The sequence below is a fragment of the Equus caballus genome, chromosome 1 (genome assembly GCF_041296265.1).
Source record: "Equus caballus isolate H_3958 breed thoroughbred chromosome 1, TB-T2T, whole genome shotgun sequence".
NCBI lineage: Eukaryota > Metazoa > Chordata > Mammalia > Perissodactyla > Equidae > Equus > Equus caballus.
Genome location: NC_091684.1, coordinates 182547155 through 182562703, shown reverse-complemented (window position 1 = coordinate 182562703; position 15549 = coordinate 182547155). Strand labels below are relative to the sequence as shown.

The 15549-nt window shown below is 38.4% G+C and overlaps 1 protein-coding gene across 1 annotated transcript in view; it reads right to left on the bottom strand.

Annotated features, from left to right (window-relative positions):
- NUBPL (NUBP iron-sulfur cluster assembly factor, mitochondrial) overlaps positions 1 to 14555 on the bottom strand; it is a 211704-nt gene extending 197149 nt beyond the window's left edge. The window contains exons 1-3 of the mRNA XM_001490020.6: positions 14383 to 14555; positions 13728 to 13875; positions 9341 to 9375 (exon numbers count right to left, since the gene is read on the bottom strand). Coding sequence (XP_001490070.1) covers positions 9341 to 9375; positions 13728 to 13875; positions 14383 to 14490 — 291 coding nt within the window. The 5' untranslated portion in view covers positions 14491 to 14555. The remainder of the gene's footprint in view (positions 1 to 9340; positions 9376 to 13727; positions 13876 to 14382) is intronic.
- Positions 14556 to 15549: the final 994 nt, after the last annotated feature.

The window sequence follows — 15549 nt, the reverse complement described above, 5'->3', positions numbered from 1 at the left end:
AGGAGAGGAAATTCAATAGCATGGTGACAAGAGGTCAAACTACAGAAGTTGAGAAATAAACGGGAACTGGGTAAACTGACACAGCCAGTATAGACTACTCTCTCAAGTATGTCTGTGATGGGAAAGTAACGGAGGGCAGAAGCTTGAGGAGAGCCAGGGGTTAAAGAAGATCTGCTGATTCATTCACTCACCCAACAAATACACATTTATATTGTTCAGTGTGTATGAGTAAGATGAGTAGATCTATAGAGCAAAGGGAAGGAGTTAGTAAAGATAAAATAAAGATAACCAAAAGGAATTTACAAGTCAAAGTCCTAGAAAAGGCAGGAAATGAAGGATCAAGAGTCCAGGTAGAGGTATCAGATCTGATATCTCTTTTCCTGAGGCAGGAGGGGAAGGAGGGCATGATGACTAGAAAGATACACTTGATAGAGAGAGAGAATAGTAAGTAAGTTACCAATGAAAAGTCCATTTTTCACGTGGAATAAGAGGCAAGACCATGTGCTAGGAGTGAAGAAACCGGAATGGGATAGAAGGCTTAAGAGTGGGAAAGATTTGGAAGAGTGTCTACGGTTAAGTAAGAAGAGGAAGAGAATGGAGACAAGTCAACAATCATCAAGCTACACAGAGATCTTGGCTCCAACTGGAACAACTGGAAATGCCAATCTCCCAAACAGTCACTCAGGCTGTAAGTTAACTGAGACAAGGACAGGGGCAGGGCTTTTTCAACTCGGTATTCCCATGCCAGGCACAGCACCTAGGAGACGACCAGCCCTTAATAAATGTTTGATGAATGAAGGAATGAACAAACCTATATATGAAGGGATAAGAAAAAAGTAATTCATCAGAAATCTGTTCATTCTTTTTACTGATTATAAACTAATAATCCCCTATGTAAGTATGTATGTATGAATATGTGTAGATATCAAATATTAGCAAAGAAAATTCAGCAACTATTATGAATATTTCCATTTCTTATCCTAACAGGAATTCTTAGTTTTAGTAGACTTTTGCTCTAATTAAAAATATATTTCCTGAGTGTCTCTCTCCTCAATAAATGTTAAAATTTGAGAATTTGAATGCACTTATAAAACACACTTCTTACCAAGAATTACCTTTGAATTGAAGAACAAAAAGAAGCAAAAAATAACGATTTTGCAATCGTTCCTTCTGGATTTCTTGCCCCAGTTTCCCCTCTAGTTTTAAAATAACTATACTTTAAACACTAATAGTGTACCCTTCCTCCAAAATGGTTAACCATAATATTGAAACAAAATATTTTTTCATAAGAAACGTATCTGTTCTGTATACTACCAAGCTATGATAAAAACATTAAGAACAGGTTAATTTAATACAGTGTAATCCCTTTACAACACTAACATTAAAGAAAAGATGAGCCTCAAACTTAATGAACTTAAACTAAGTAGTATGCATCAGGATTTCCCACACGTAATTGTGAGAAACACAGTTTCAACCATATTTAATCCAAATTCACATCATATTTAACATTCCAGATTATAATACTATGTCTGGGCTGGCATTTGGAGTACTATAACAGCTAATAAGAATAGCTTTTATTAGCATTTACTCTGTGCCAGACACTCTGTTAAGTGCTTTATATGCATTATCTCCTTTAATATTCACAACCTTAAGAGGCAGGCACAGGCAAAAGTTATAGTTTGCAAGAGGCAGAGCCAGAATGAAGCCCAGGTCTGTCTGACACCAAAAAGCTAGACTGCTATACACATAACTATTAATGAAGAAAATCACGGTATTTTAAGTGGTAGGATATAATATGTTCTGTTACAAGATCGTTGAACTTTTCAAAAACAAAACTTAAATCTTGAACTAAAACTCCCTAATTGTTCCTAACATGATCACAAAACTTCAAAGGCTTAAGACAATCTTAATCATGTTTAAAGAACCGCTCATAATAATTGGCGAAAAAGAGCAGTATGTCTGAAAATAAGCATAAAGACATAATGTGATCATGGGAAAAAATAAATATTTTGAGATAAATATCGATGGAGAAAAAAATAACCAAAGAAACACAAACTCTTTGAAGATAATACTGCTTCCTTTTCCATCTTTAAGTCCAATTAAAATTCTAGTTAACGATTCATTCTAGCAATGGAAAATAAATAAAAACTTAAAATAAGTTTTGCTAAAATAGTCATGTAGGTAAAATGCATATCAACTTTTATTTTGAAATTATTACTTACAAAGAGCTTTTATTTAGCTACCAATACTAAAAAGTGATTTAGAATTTACTATGCATCGGCTATTGTGCTAAGCACTTCACATACATTATCCCATTTAGATTTTAATTATTACATTTGCCCAGGAAAAAAGGCATAATTTAGCACTGAAAAAACTATAGACAACTTATCCAACACTTAGAATTTGCCATATATATGAAATATACATATATATTCACAACCACTTTTCACTTAACATGTTCCACTGTCATTAGCAGAGCCTACTATGTTCCATCACTGGACTAGGCACTGAGGATAAAAGAAAAAGGAATAAGACCAAAATCACTGCCCCCAAAAGATTCACAGACTAGCATAGGAGATAAATAAGTAAACAAACCCTTTTAAAATAATATGGGAAGTGCGTTAGCCCTTTCCTCAAAGCATCATATCAGAGAAAATAGACAGCAGGAATCACCTCACAGATGATTCATAATAAGGGTCTGAATAAGGCAGCAGCATTAAGGAATGAAATAGGAAGATATATTCTAGAAAGCTAGAACAGGGGACTGATTCGGAGCCCGGAGGGAATCACATGACCCCCATAGGACAAAGACAGTTATAGGGAAGAAGAGTTTGGTTTTACACATGCTTGTGAAGCATTCAAGTGGACATCTATAGTAGACAACTAGAGAGACAAGTCTCACACCCAGGAGGGACATCCAGGCTGGTGATGAATGTGAAATCAAGGGCACATGGGTAGTAACTGGGGCAGTGGGAAAAGATGAGATTATTGGATAAAGAGCATAAAATGAGAAGAGGGCCAAGTAGTCTGGAGCACACCATCTTTTAAGCAGCAGGAAAAGAAGAGTGTGTAGGCCACTAAGCCACAACAAGCCTTCTCATCCCACACCACTCACTCCTCAAAAAACAAAGCAAAACAAAACAAAACTTTGTATTTACATACTGTGAAACCTATGTATGAACTTAATTCATCCATGTAGCAAACATTTATTGTGCATTTCCTGAGTCATAAAGTATTGTGCTAGCTGCTAAGGATACAGACAACACAGTTCTTAATCTTAAGAATCTAGCTAAGACAGGAGCAGTATAGCAAGTAGGTTAAGAGCACAGCATCTAGGTTGGCATTCAAATCTCGCCTCTGCCATTTACTTCCTGGGTGACCTTGGGCAAAATACTTAGCCTCTTGGTGCTTCTGTTTCCTTATCTACAACAAGGATTATAATAGTATCTATTCCTATATGGCTGCTATGAAAAGGAAATGAGTTAAGAACCACTTCATGAGGAACAGTGCTTGACATATAATAAATGCTCAATTAATGTTAGTTAAATTGTTTGTTATTACAAAAATACCAGAATGGCTACATGAGTGCAATAACAATACAAATAACAGTGCTACCAGATTTCCTAAGATGGAACAAGGACTCACGTGGGGGAATTCAGGAAGCACTTCACTAAGCTGCCCCTCAGGGCCAGGACAGCTCAGACAGTGCCTCTGTGTGAGTGAGAATGCAGCCTGCAGATACACATGAAGAGGAGGGTAGCCTGGATTTCTATCATCACTCAAACCCCTCGACAAGCACTCTTGCACAGGATATAACCAGCACAGCCATTCGTGGCAGCCTGGAAGATAGGACATATAAGCTGAAGAAAGGTGAAGAGAATATGCTGGTAGAAATTTAGAAGAAAGGCTGTAAGCTATCAAGAACATAGCATATCCAAGCCCAAACTGGCAACAGTAAGTAACCCAGATTGGCTAGAGCACGGGGACGATTTAGAAGAAGAGCTGAAGATAAACCCAGAAAGGTCGATGGAAGCCAAATCATAGAGGATCTTGAATACCAGCAAAGGCATTCAGCAGTGACTCTGAGCAGGAGAGCAATGTGATTCCAATAGTGCTCTAGTAAGAGTAATCTGTCTTTATGTACTGAATGGATTTGAGCTTGAACAGGTAAGAGGTCACTGCAGTGGTCTGCTAGACTGTGAGTTCCTCAAAGGCAGGGACTGAGTGTCTCATTCATTTCTGTATCCTCCAAACTAACAAAGTGCTTGCAATGGAGCAGGCACTCAATAACTGTTTGAGGTATAAATGAACGAATGAGCCAAAAAGAATGTGAGCCTTAATTAGAGTGAGAATAGTGGAAATAGCAAGATACACACTGGAAAAATACTGCAGAGACAGAAACAAGGATATTTGCTGGCTGATGAAATGTGGCAAGGATAGGGCAGAATCAATAAAGACTGTAAAACTGATAAATACTACGTGCACTGCATTACAGGTTTCTGTGAAAAGCAAATATAATTATGTTCATGAAAATGCTCTATGAAAAGAAGACTGCTTTTCTCTGGAATAAAAGCTAGTCATCTGGGACAGATATGCTACCATATTTGATCTTGAATATATCTCATCATTTTAAGACATTTATCTTCCTTTTGTCTTCACTAGATTATAAAACCGTTAAGAGCACACAATGTGTCCACTCTGTTATGAAGCACAATAAAACCTTATTAAGTGTTGTTTTAATTAACACTTTCTCACTCACAGAAGAAACTATTGTTGAACCTAATTCAGCTATATACCACCAAAATACACACACACACACACACACACAGAGATATACACACTTATATAGATATATATACACACACAAAACACTGTTTTGTGAATGTAACCTTAGCAGGCTGTGAACTCCCACAATGCATGTTTATTTTTCTTCATATTCCAAGGGTGTCTGGCAATGAGTGTTATAGGTGCTCAATAAATGTTTGTTGAACTGAAATGAATTGACTCAGCAATCTCACAGGGCTTATCAACGGTTCCTGGCGGCCTTTAGGTTTCCCTCTCCCATTCTCAATGCTCTCCTCACTGTTCATTAAATTTATACTGTGGAAGAATGAGATCCATAATAAGGGTGGTTAAGAAGACAGAAAAAAGAAAAATCAAGAAATATGACTGTCAATATGTATGCTCAGTGGTATGCCAGTAAATGTTTAACAATTGGCTCAGGGTGGGGTAGGGAGTCTGACTTTCAGTATTTGCCAATTTCCATGGTTTAAATACTCCCACAGTGGACTATTTCAAGCTAACAACATGATATCAACTGGTTTGAAAAATTCCTGAAAAATTTAACAATCGGGTCTCACAAACAAGCATGAGCCAGCTCCAACACACACTGCATGCAATATTTAGATGCAGGGCACACATGACATTATCCCAAATTCTGTTCTGCAATATCACCTTCTACACCACCAAAGGAAAGCACAAACAGCAAGGAAAAGGCAGGGAAAATCCACACCCAATTCCTGCAAAGCCTTGACCTCAAGCTACAAAGTAGTCTTCTTTTCAACTGGGCATATGATCCAGCCCAGAAATCCTTCTGTCTAGGCCAGTGACATCCAGACTTTTCTGATCATGCACCCAATCAGTAAAAAATGTTTAAACATACATCATCCATATATGTTAATATATTTGTTTACAAATTATATTAGAGCTACTATACTAATATAGTATTATAAAGCATACATAAAAAACACAGATTTTAAAAGATAAGATAAAAATTAATACAAGTGAATGGGGCTGGCCCCGTGGCCGAGTGGTTAAGTTCGCGTGCTCTGCTGCAGGCAGCCCAGTGTTTCGTCAGTTCAAATCCAGGTGCGGACATGGCACCGCTCATCGAGCCACACTGAGGCGGCATCCCACATGCCACAACTAGAAGGACCCACAACTAAGAATATACAACTATGCACCGGGGGACTTTGGAGAGGAAAAGGAAAAAAATAAAATCTTTAAAAAAAAAAAGAAAATAAAAAGAAAACAAAATAAATTAACACAAGTGAAAAAGAAAAATTTCCCTCCCACATCCCCAGTGGACTATCGTACATACCCCCCCGGGGGTTTACACAATCCAGTTTAGAGATTACTAAAGCCAACATTAAAAGTAAAATGAATAACTTCCTGGACCTGTTTCCCTAGGCCTACAACTTAATCTTATCAGAACTGCCCACTCCAATGCTGAAAAGGGGCAAGCACCAACCCACAGAAAAGATAGGAGAAAAGAGTTAGCAAGGTCTGGAGCAAAGCTGGCCTAAGGAGAAGCAAGCCAAAGGCCCCTCTTAGAATACAAACTCCGTGGAATTAAGACTCCATGGCAATGAGTCACTAGAGAGGCTCCAAAGACATCATCCCACCTGGAGTTCTTAACTCCATAAAGCAACATATCCTAGCACCACGTCCCAACAACGACCTAAGCCATCTGTATCAGCTCAGGCAAATCGAAGGGCTGGGAGGAACCTTGAGTTCCCCCTAAAGACCAAATATGTTCTCTAAATAAGTGTAATATTAATAAAATCTTAAGTTGGGAAATACAGAGTATAAGACTAGGCCAGATACATATACATCATATAGAACAGACATAGCTCTTCTTTTCTATACGCAGGCAGTCCTCTAGCAGCTCACAGTGTAAGACAAACATGCTGCTCTCTAATCAAAAACACTGTTAAAGTATACAAGCTATATGAAATTGATCTTTTTTTTTAAGATTGGCACCTGAGCTAAAAACTGTTGCCAATCTTTTTTTTTTTTGCTTTTTCTCCCCACATCCCCCCAGTACCTAGTTGTATCTTTTTTAGTTGTGGGTCATCCTAGATGTGGCATGTAGGACACCGCCTCAGCATGGCCTGATGAGCGGTGCCACGTCCACACCCAGGATCCGATCTGGCGAAACCCTGGGCCGCGGCAGCAGAGCACATAAACTTAACCACTCGGCCACGGGGCCGGTCCCATGAAATTGATCTTTAAGTATACATAAATTAACTAAAGAGGACAAGACAGGAGCCAAACATAAAATACTGTATTATGTCAGATTATCTTTGAGAATCACAACGTGCTGCTCAAATTTCCTGGCTTTCTTCTTAATTTCAATACTAACTTCGCTACAAAAAATGTCAAGAAAGAACAAAAGAAACACCTTCATCAGGTTCACAGAAGACTGAGGACCTTCCCAAGGAAGATTTTACAAACACGTTCAAAAACACTTAAGGAAACTAAATGCTTTCTGAAGAAGTGGCCCAGGGAAAGTTTGATTGCTTTTCCTTTCTTGTTGCCAATTTCCCTGTCATATATATAAAGCGTTAAAGATGAAGCTGCCCTCATCCTTGCTCCCTGAAAGAAAAAAACAGAAACAGAAAAAAATTTCGAAGCTACCATCTCATCAAAACTAGCAACATTTAACACGAAGGAATCAACCCCTTTTCAACCATTGTTTTCATCCTTTGATCCCTCATTACATAGTTGCTTCACATGACCTTAAGACTCAAAGCTTTGAACGAAATGACAACCAAACTAAAAGATCCCCACACCTACCAATTTATATACCTTCCCACCCGTTGAGTCTTCCGTTTCTTCCCTTCTTTAAGGAAGATGAGGTCCCTTCTCCAGGGTAACTAAGTACCCCAATGAAAATTATTTTAAAAAATATATCACTGCCTCTTACTTCAATAAGGTTGTCTAAACGTAAGTGATCATCTCTCTTCTCTTCCAAATTCCCAATGAGACAAGAGAAAAAATAGTTTAAAACTAAATAAAAAACATAACCACACTAGAAAACAAACAAGGGTGCCATTAGCAGATTAGAGTTTTAAAAAACTCTAGATCCAAGGTTCTCAAACTGTAGCATGCAGCAAAATGCCCTAGAGGGCTGCTAAAAACACAGACTGCGGGGTGCCACCCTCAGGGCTTCCGATTCAGGAGGTCTGCAGTGGGGCTCAAGATTTTGTATGTCTAACAAGTTCCCAGATGATGGTGATTCTGCTAGTCTGAGAATCACACCACGCTAAGTAAACACAGATCATTAAAAAGAAGATTTTTGATTAATTCTAATTAGCATCCTCAGAGAGCATCAAACAAATGGCAGAAAGTTTTCTTTTTAAGTGGATGAGAACAGCAATTGGAAAATAAGAAACAGTTCTGGAAAACTGGAGAAAAACATAATTTTGGGGTTTCAAAAAAAATCAGAAGGGCTAAATAACAACTAAAACTCAATATAGCAGTGTGAAAAATAGTCTAAGACATCTTCTAAAGCACAGAGCAAAAGACAAAGAGAGAGAATATGAGAGAAAAACTAACAAGCATAAAGGGTCAACATCTACCTAATAGGTTTCTGAAGGGAGAAAAACACATCGCAAGAAGTAATCAATGAAGAAATTTTCCCTAAGCTGAAAAAGACTCAAGCCTTGATACTGCCTGGCCAATTTCCAAGCAGAAAAAAAATTTTAAAGGCAACAGCTAGTCACATATTTGTGACATTTCTAAACTTACAAGACATCAAGAAAACTCTAAAAGCTTTGCGGGGAAAAACACAGGTTATTACAAAGCAATATGAACAGCCTAGCATTGGACATCTCATTAGCACGCTAGAAGAGAATACTGTTTTCAAGGTTCAGAGAGGAAATTATTTTGAACTTGGTATTCTACAGCCAAACTATCAAATATAAAACCAAAATAAGACATCTTTGGAAATTCTAGAACTAAAAAATTGACTTCCTTTATGTATCAGTTTCCTACTTCTACTATAAGAAATTATCAAAAAAATCCAAAATGGGTTTCAATGAGCTAAAATCAAGGTGTTGGCAGGATTACCTGCCTTATGGTGGCCCTCAGGAAAAATCCATTTCCTTGCCTTTTCTAGCTTCTAGGGGCTGCCTGAATTTCGTGTTTGTGTTTTTGCTTTTGTTTTTGCTGAGGAAGATTCACCCTGAGCTAACATCTGTGCCAATCTTCCTCTATTTTGTATGGAGGTCACCACCACAACATGGCCACCAATGAGTGAAGTAGGTCCACACCAGGGAACTGAACCCAGGCCACCGAAGCAGAGTGCGCCAGACTTAACAACTAGGCCCTGGAGCGGGCCCCTGCCTCAATTTCTCGACCAACAGTTCCTTTCTATTTTCATCATTATTAAATGTAACCAGTACTTACAGCAGATTTTTGAGTTTCTTAAAGACATGCAAATGACTAGAGCCATGGTATATAGTTTCCAACAGTAAATGAAAAACATCAATTTTTTCTTTGTCATTGTCTTAAAAAACATTTTAATAAATTAATATTTCTATTAATAAACACCTACCGAATCATTTGCTCCTAGTGCAAGTGCAAGGTTCACTGTAAGAAACAAAAACAGAAATTAAATTTAGTAACTTTCCTTCTACCAAAATTCATTTTGCCTTTTAATATTTTCAATGTAATAACCAAAGCACAGAAGTTTTTAATATATCTCCCTTGTAAAGAAAAAAAAAAAAAAAAAAACCAAGGACATGGAGAGAATACAAAAAGCAAAAAAGACAAAAAAAGAAAGTAATATTCCAGCATAAGCAACAGACACCTGCCCCAAAATTAACATTGTAAATAATCCATTTATAATGTTACAACTTTGTTTAAATAATTCACTTAGTTTATAAAAAACAATGTTAATGGTATTTATAGTTTAATTATTTTCCGGTTTTTTGTTTTTTTTTTTAGGAAGACTAGCCCTGAGCTAACTACTGGCGATCCCCTTCTTTTTGCTGAGGAAGACTGGCCCTGAGCTAACATCCGTGCCCATCTTCTTCTACTTTATATGTGGGATGCCTACCACAGCATGGCTTTTGCCAAGCGGTGCCATGTCTGCACCCAGGATCTGAACCAGCGAACCCCAGGCCGCCGAGAAGCTGAACATGCACACTTAACTGCTGTGCCACTGGGCCAGCCCCTTTTTTTTTTTAATTTGTTTTTTTTTTTCCAAGGAAGATTAGCCCTGAGCTAACTGCTGCCAATCTCCTCTTTTTGCTGAGGACGACTGGTCCTGAGCTAACATCCGTGCCCATCTTCCTCTGCTTTATATGTGGGACACCTACCACAGCATAGCGTGCCAAGCAGTACCATGTCTGCACCCAGGATCTGAACCGGCGAACCCCAGGCCGCCAAAGCAGAACATGCACACTTAACCACTGCACCACCAGGCCAGCCCCTATAGTTCAATTATTTTCAAAAACATATTTTGCATAAAATTATCTACCTTTTAATAAATAAAAATGGATACGATCCTATTGCCTTTTGCAGGAATTCCAAATATCTAACTCACAAACACCCACGTATATGAAAGGCTGGACCACTGTGCAGGGGGAAGGGAAGAAGGTAAGAGGTAAGGCAGTAAAACATTCCCAAAACTGCCTATGCCACTGAGTCACAAAGACATAAAGGAGGAAGTAGTAATCCCAAAAGCACCCTTAGCCCAGCGATAGGGATACGCTACATCTGAGATGAAGGCGAGGTCTGAAAGTAACACATTTCCAAGACTGATAAATAAATAGATCCTCATACTGTGGATCATGTTTTCTTACAGAACTATTTTATAAATGATGCCAAGGTTGTTTCCTTTAAAGTCTTTAAGAGCCTAAGTCTTCAAGACAGACCTGCTTCAAATCCCAGTTCCACCACCTTCTACTGTATAACTTTGAGTAGGATATTTTACTCCCAACTCTGTGTCCTCCTCTATAAAATGAGGATAACTCCTATGTCATAACTGTTGTGAGAATTAAATGAAATACTGTATGTAAAGTACTTAGCCTGGGGCATGGCATTTGATAAATGAATTTTTTTTTCCTGAGGAAGATTAGCCCTGAGCTAACATCTGTTGCCAATCTTCTTCTTTTGCTTGAGGAAGATTAGCCCTGAGCTAACAACTATGCCAATCCTCTTCCACTTTATATGTGGGTAGCCACCACAGCATGGCTGATGAGTGGTGTAGGTCCACACTCAGGATCCGAACCCGCAAACCCAGGCTACCAAAGTGGTGCATGCCAAACTTAACCACTGCGCCATGGGACCAGCACTGATAAATTAATTGTTATAAATTACAAAATAATTCTGAATTTCAGATACATCATAGGTGAAATATAATCCAACTTCTAAGCAGAAACTTAGAGAGCAATTCATTTTAACGGTAGGGTCTTCCTGCATTTATACAGTAGAATCACACAGAGCATGCTTGTATTAATCAAATGTCACCATTCTAATACAAAATATCTCTAGCATACATATTCAAATAGGAAATATTCTGAGACAGTTTGGGACAGAAATAAGTAACATAAGAGAAAGAAATATAATACCAGAGTTACACAGAAATAATCTGTTTCTAAGGCTTATGTATGCAGATAGAGCTGTTACAAAAAAGTATAGGCCAGTTGTTTTGGACAGATGGTATAATATTAACAAAGAAAAAAGCAAGGAAGGGACATTTACTGAAACACCTACTATGTGTCAAACACTATACATTTTCTCCTATATTTTCCTATTTAAATGCTGTCACATTCCATGGCAATAGATGATCTTCTAACCAAAAACAATAAACAATCTGTTTAAGGAAAGTGCTAGCCTACGGATCCCACAAATTACATTGCACAAAACTCAAAGAACTTACAGCAATCATCCTGAAAATAAATTTTAAAATTTCCATCTTTAACCAGTCTAAATAACCATGGAGCATGCAAAAGGACTCATACCACTGAAAACAGGTAACTTTACTCCACATTTTAAAACAAGAACAGGTGGATTCTAGAACCAAAGACTAAGAGCTTCTAAATTTTAAAAGCAAAACATCAAATAGATGGATCATAGGCTCTTAGGAAAAAAGCAAAAATGTATAGGTTATAGCATTAATTCCTTAAGAACAATCACTAATCATTTTTTAATAATAATATAGTACCTATCAAATAGTAATGTATTAAGGGTCTATCATAGCTACAATAGTTGGTAAAACTTCATTTCTTCAAAACATCTGAAAAACTCTTCCACAGTTACCTTCAGGTCAAAACGGGAAAAAAAGTGAATAAGACTCTACAGTGGGATTTATAGCTGGTTGTACAACTATTAAACTGCTTTTCCCAGGAAGTACCGAATACGGCTTTAAGTCAAGACATAAGACGTCTAGTGATAGTCACAGTACTCTGTACCTGGCCCTTCTTATTTTAAAATGTCTTTGATTTCAATGGAACTAAAGAATTTTAAGGTAAATATATGCCCGACTTTAGGTTAATAGAAAAAAATCAAAATTTAAAAGATTTTGTCAGTTTAGAATTATGCCAAAATTAACAAAATGAAATATAATAAGAATGGTCATTTTCTAAAAATCAACTGCAAAAAAGATAGATTGGATAGGACCTGAATGAGCAACCATTCCTATTGAAATGAGTGAAAATTGAATATGAGCCAACAATAAGACATAAGTGCTTTACAACTCCAAATTAATAATACAAACGACCTCTGTTGAGCAGGATTGGGAGGAGAGAAGTTACCTTCCACATTATTACACTGGAATAAGTTTTTAGGAAATAAAAAGTTTCTTTTGAACACTTTTGGGAATATCTGGTTATTAGTCTTGGATGGTAACTCTTCTATTTCTGGTGGCACTTCTTTTATGGGTTCTGAAAGCAGCATTTCAATCACACTGAAATTTATAGTCAATTTAAAAAGAGGCACCAAAAACAATTTTCTGTACATGAATACAAAAGATATAAAGATTAGATGATATTTTAAATAATTAAAACAATGTTAAACCTTTCAAGCATTTTCAAACACCAGATCTATGTTGACTTTATAAATGTTGAAAATTATATTATAGTTAAATGAAAAAAGGTCACGATAATGTCAACAATCTCATTCCTACTACATAGCTATATGTACACTGATAAAGACTGGAAAAGAACATCAAAGAACAGAAATAATTTAGCCTTAAAGTTACTAGATGTTTTAAAAATGACAATAACAGCAATCAAACATTGAGCACTTGCTATGTAGGAGACACTGGACTAAGGAGTTAGCTTGTTTAATTCGCATAGCCATCCTATGAAAAAAATTATCATCATTACCATTTTACAGTTAAGTAAACTGAAGATCCGATGGGCAACCTGACCACCTTCTCCTCAGTTAAGGAGTCAGAGACCCAGCTGTGTACCTAGTTTTTTTGCTTTTTTTTTTTTAAGATTGGCACCTGGGCTAACAACTGTTGCCAATCTTTTTTATTTTATTTTATTTTATTTATTTATTTATTTTAAGGATTGGCACCTGGGCTAACAACTGTTGCCAATCTTTTTTTTTCGTTCCTGCTTTATCTCCCCAAACCCCCCTGTACGCAGTTGTATATCTTAGTTTCAGGTCCTTCTAGTTGTGGGATGTGAGACGCTGCCTCAACGTAGCCTGACGAGCGGTGCCATGTCCGCGCCCAGGATCCGAACCCCCGGACGCTGCAGCGGAGCGCGCGAACTTAACCACTCGGCCACGGAGCCGGCCCCTGTACCTAGTTTTGTCTAACTCCATTCTAAGCCTCTAATCACCACCAACTCCTGAGACTAAGGAATCAGCTATTAAGAATTCCACAAATACTAGCTTTTTCAAAAACAAAACTATAATTTTAAAACTGTGCACTTGTCAATTGGCATAAGTTCCTAATCAAGATTAGAATTAATATCCTATAATACCTGCTGTGGTAGACTTTCCAACTCCACCCTTTCCAGAAGCCACAACTATAACTTGTTTGACACCTTCTATTGGTTTCTGCTTTGGAAGTCCTCGGGACATGATTTGTGTTCTTCTTTGTTTTAGGGTCTCACTCTCAGCGCCAGATAACTTGGGAAGAAAAAAAAAAAGCCATCTCCATTATCATGCTGTAAAAGTAAAAACAGTTTGGAGTTCGTGATCAAGAGGTCTTTCTTTTCTAGTCTAATTCTGCTCATCTCCACTAGCCTTTAGTGCTATTTACCTACTGCTACTGATCACCATGGTAGAGACAGATTGTTTAAGTTGAAATTTATCTGCCAGGATACAATGACGTTAAAAACGGAAAACTCTGCGTGTTTTCCTTCTCCCTATTTTCTAAATAAACCAACACTAAGAAAGCAATGTGCAAGTCACACATCCATATTCTAACCATCTATTTCGTGTCCCTACACGCCTCGGCCTGGTCCTACCGGGGCCTGCCTGGAAAGTGGGGACGTGCAGCCAACCTGGGTCCCGGTGGGCCGCCAATTGGGCGGGGTCCCACGAGGGACTGAGGGCCCTCATGTCAGGGCACCTGCGACCCTGCCGCCCCAGCATCCGACCCGCCCGCCTCCCCTGGCCTGCAGCACCACGGACCTGGCGCCAACAAACCAACATCTGGCGTCCGCAAAGCGGGGCACAGGCCCTGGCACCACCCCGAAGCGACACCCCACGAAAAAGCAGCAAACGCTGCCAAGACCCCATGGCGCGGAGCGCTGCCCCGAACCCAGCCCGGAAACCGTCGCGGCGGGCGCGGGCTGATGACGTCACGTGGCAACGTTCGGCTGCCTCAACCTAGCAACTAGCCGCCTGAGTTTCTGCAGCCCAGGGGCCCAACTTGTCGCGGTCTCGTGTCTAGCCAGGTACAAACATTTTACAGCGTTTTACCAAACGGTTGTGAAGCGTTTTCGCAAACCTCATCTCATTTTGTCTTCACAGAAGTCCTGGAGTAGGTAGGTAGGAGACTCTTACTCTATAGAGTCCGCTTTTTATTAGTAAGAAAACAGACTTAGAAAGTTTAGAGCCTTGACCCGACTAAAAAGAAGTAGGAAATGCTGGAACTTGAAAATGACTCCAGGTTTTCTCCCTGCGCAGAATAGAGACGCTTAAACACTGCCACTGTTAATGATTTTCCCTTTTTTTTTCGTCCCTGCATCTTTATTGTATTCCCTGATCTACAATAATACTCTGCTTTGTGTTGATATTTACTGCTGTGTTGTTCCCTGAAAGAGAAGTCGCAGTGCTTAGCTAGTCTCGAAAAAGTTTAGGTAAATCAGAAAGCAGGTCTAATGAAGCAAGTTTCGTTCAAGAAGGAACTTAAGTGAGACAAAGCTTGAGGAAGGACGTGGAATTTATCATGGTGGAAGGAAGTATCTCTACATCCAAAACTGTGAGAGAGTGAAGGAAACGGCTGTAGGAGAGAAAGCTGGAAAGCTGATACAAGAAGCCAGACGCAGCAAAAGGATCACTTAGGGTGTAGAATGGTTTACCCTCACATTCTCCATAATATTGTCTAAGGTTGGTTTTAACTTCTTTTATTTGGTTCTTATCTATAGAGAGTTTGTTATATAATCATTGTTTATTCTCCTCTAATATGATCTTTAATTTCCTTGTCTTTAATACAGGTACAACATATCAACTTCAAAGAATTATTGTAAGGATTCAATGAGATATTACCAGCAAGGTACGTTTAATTTGATAAGCCCTGAAAAAAAATCAGTTCCTTGCTTTTTCTCCCCCATCTCACAACGTTATTGTTTCATC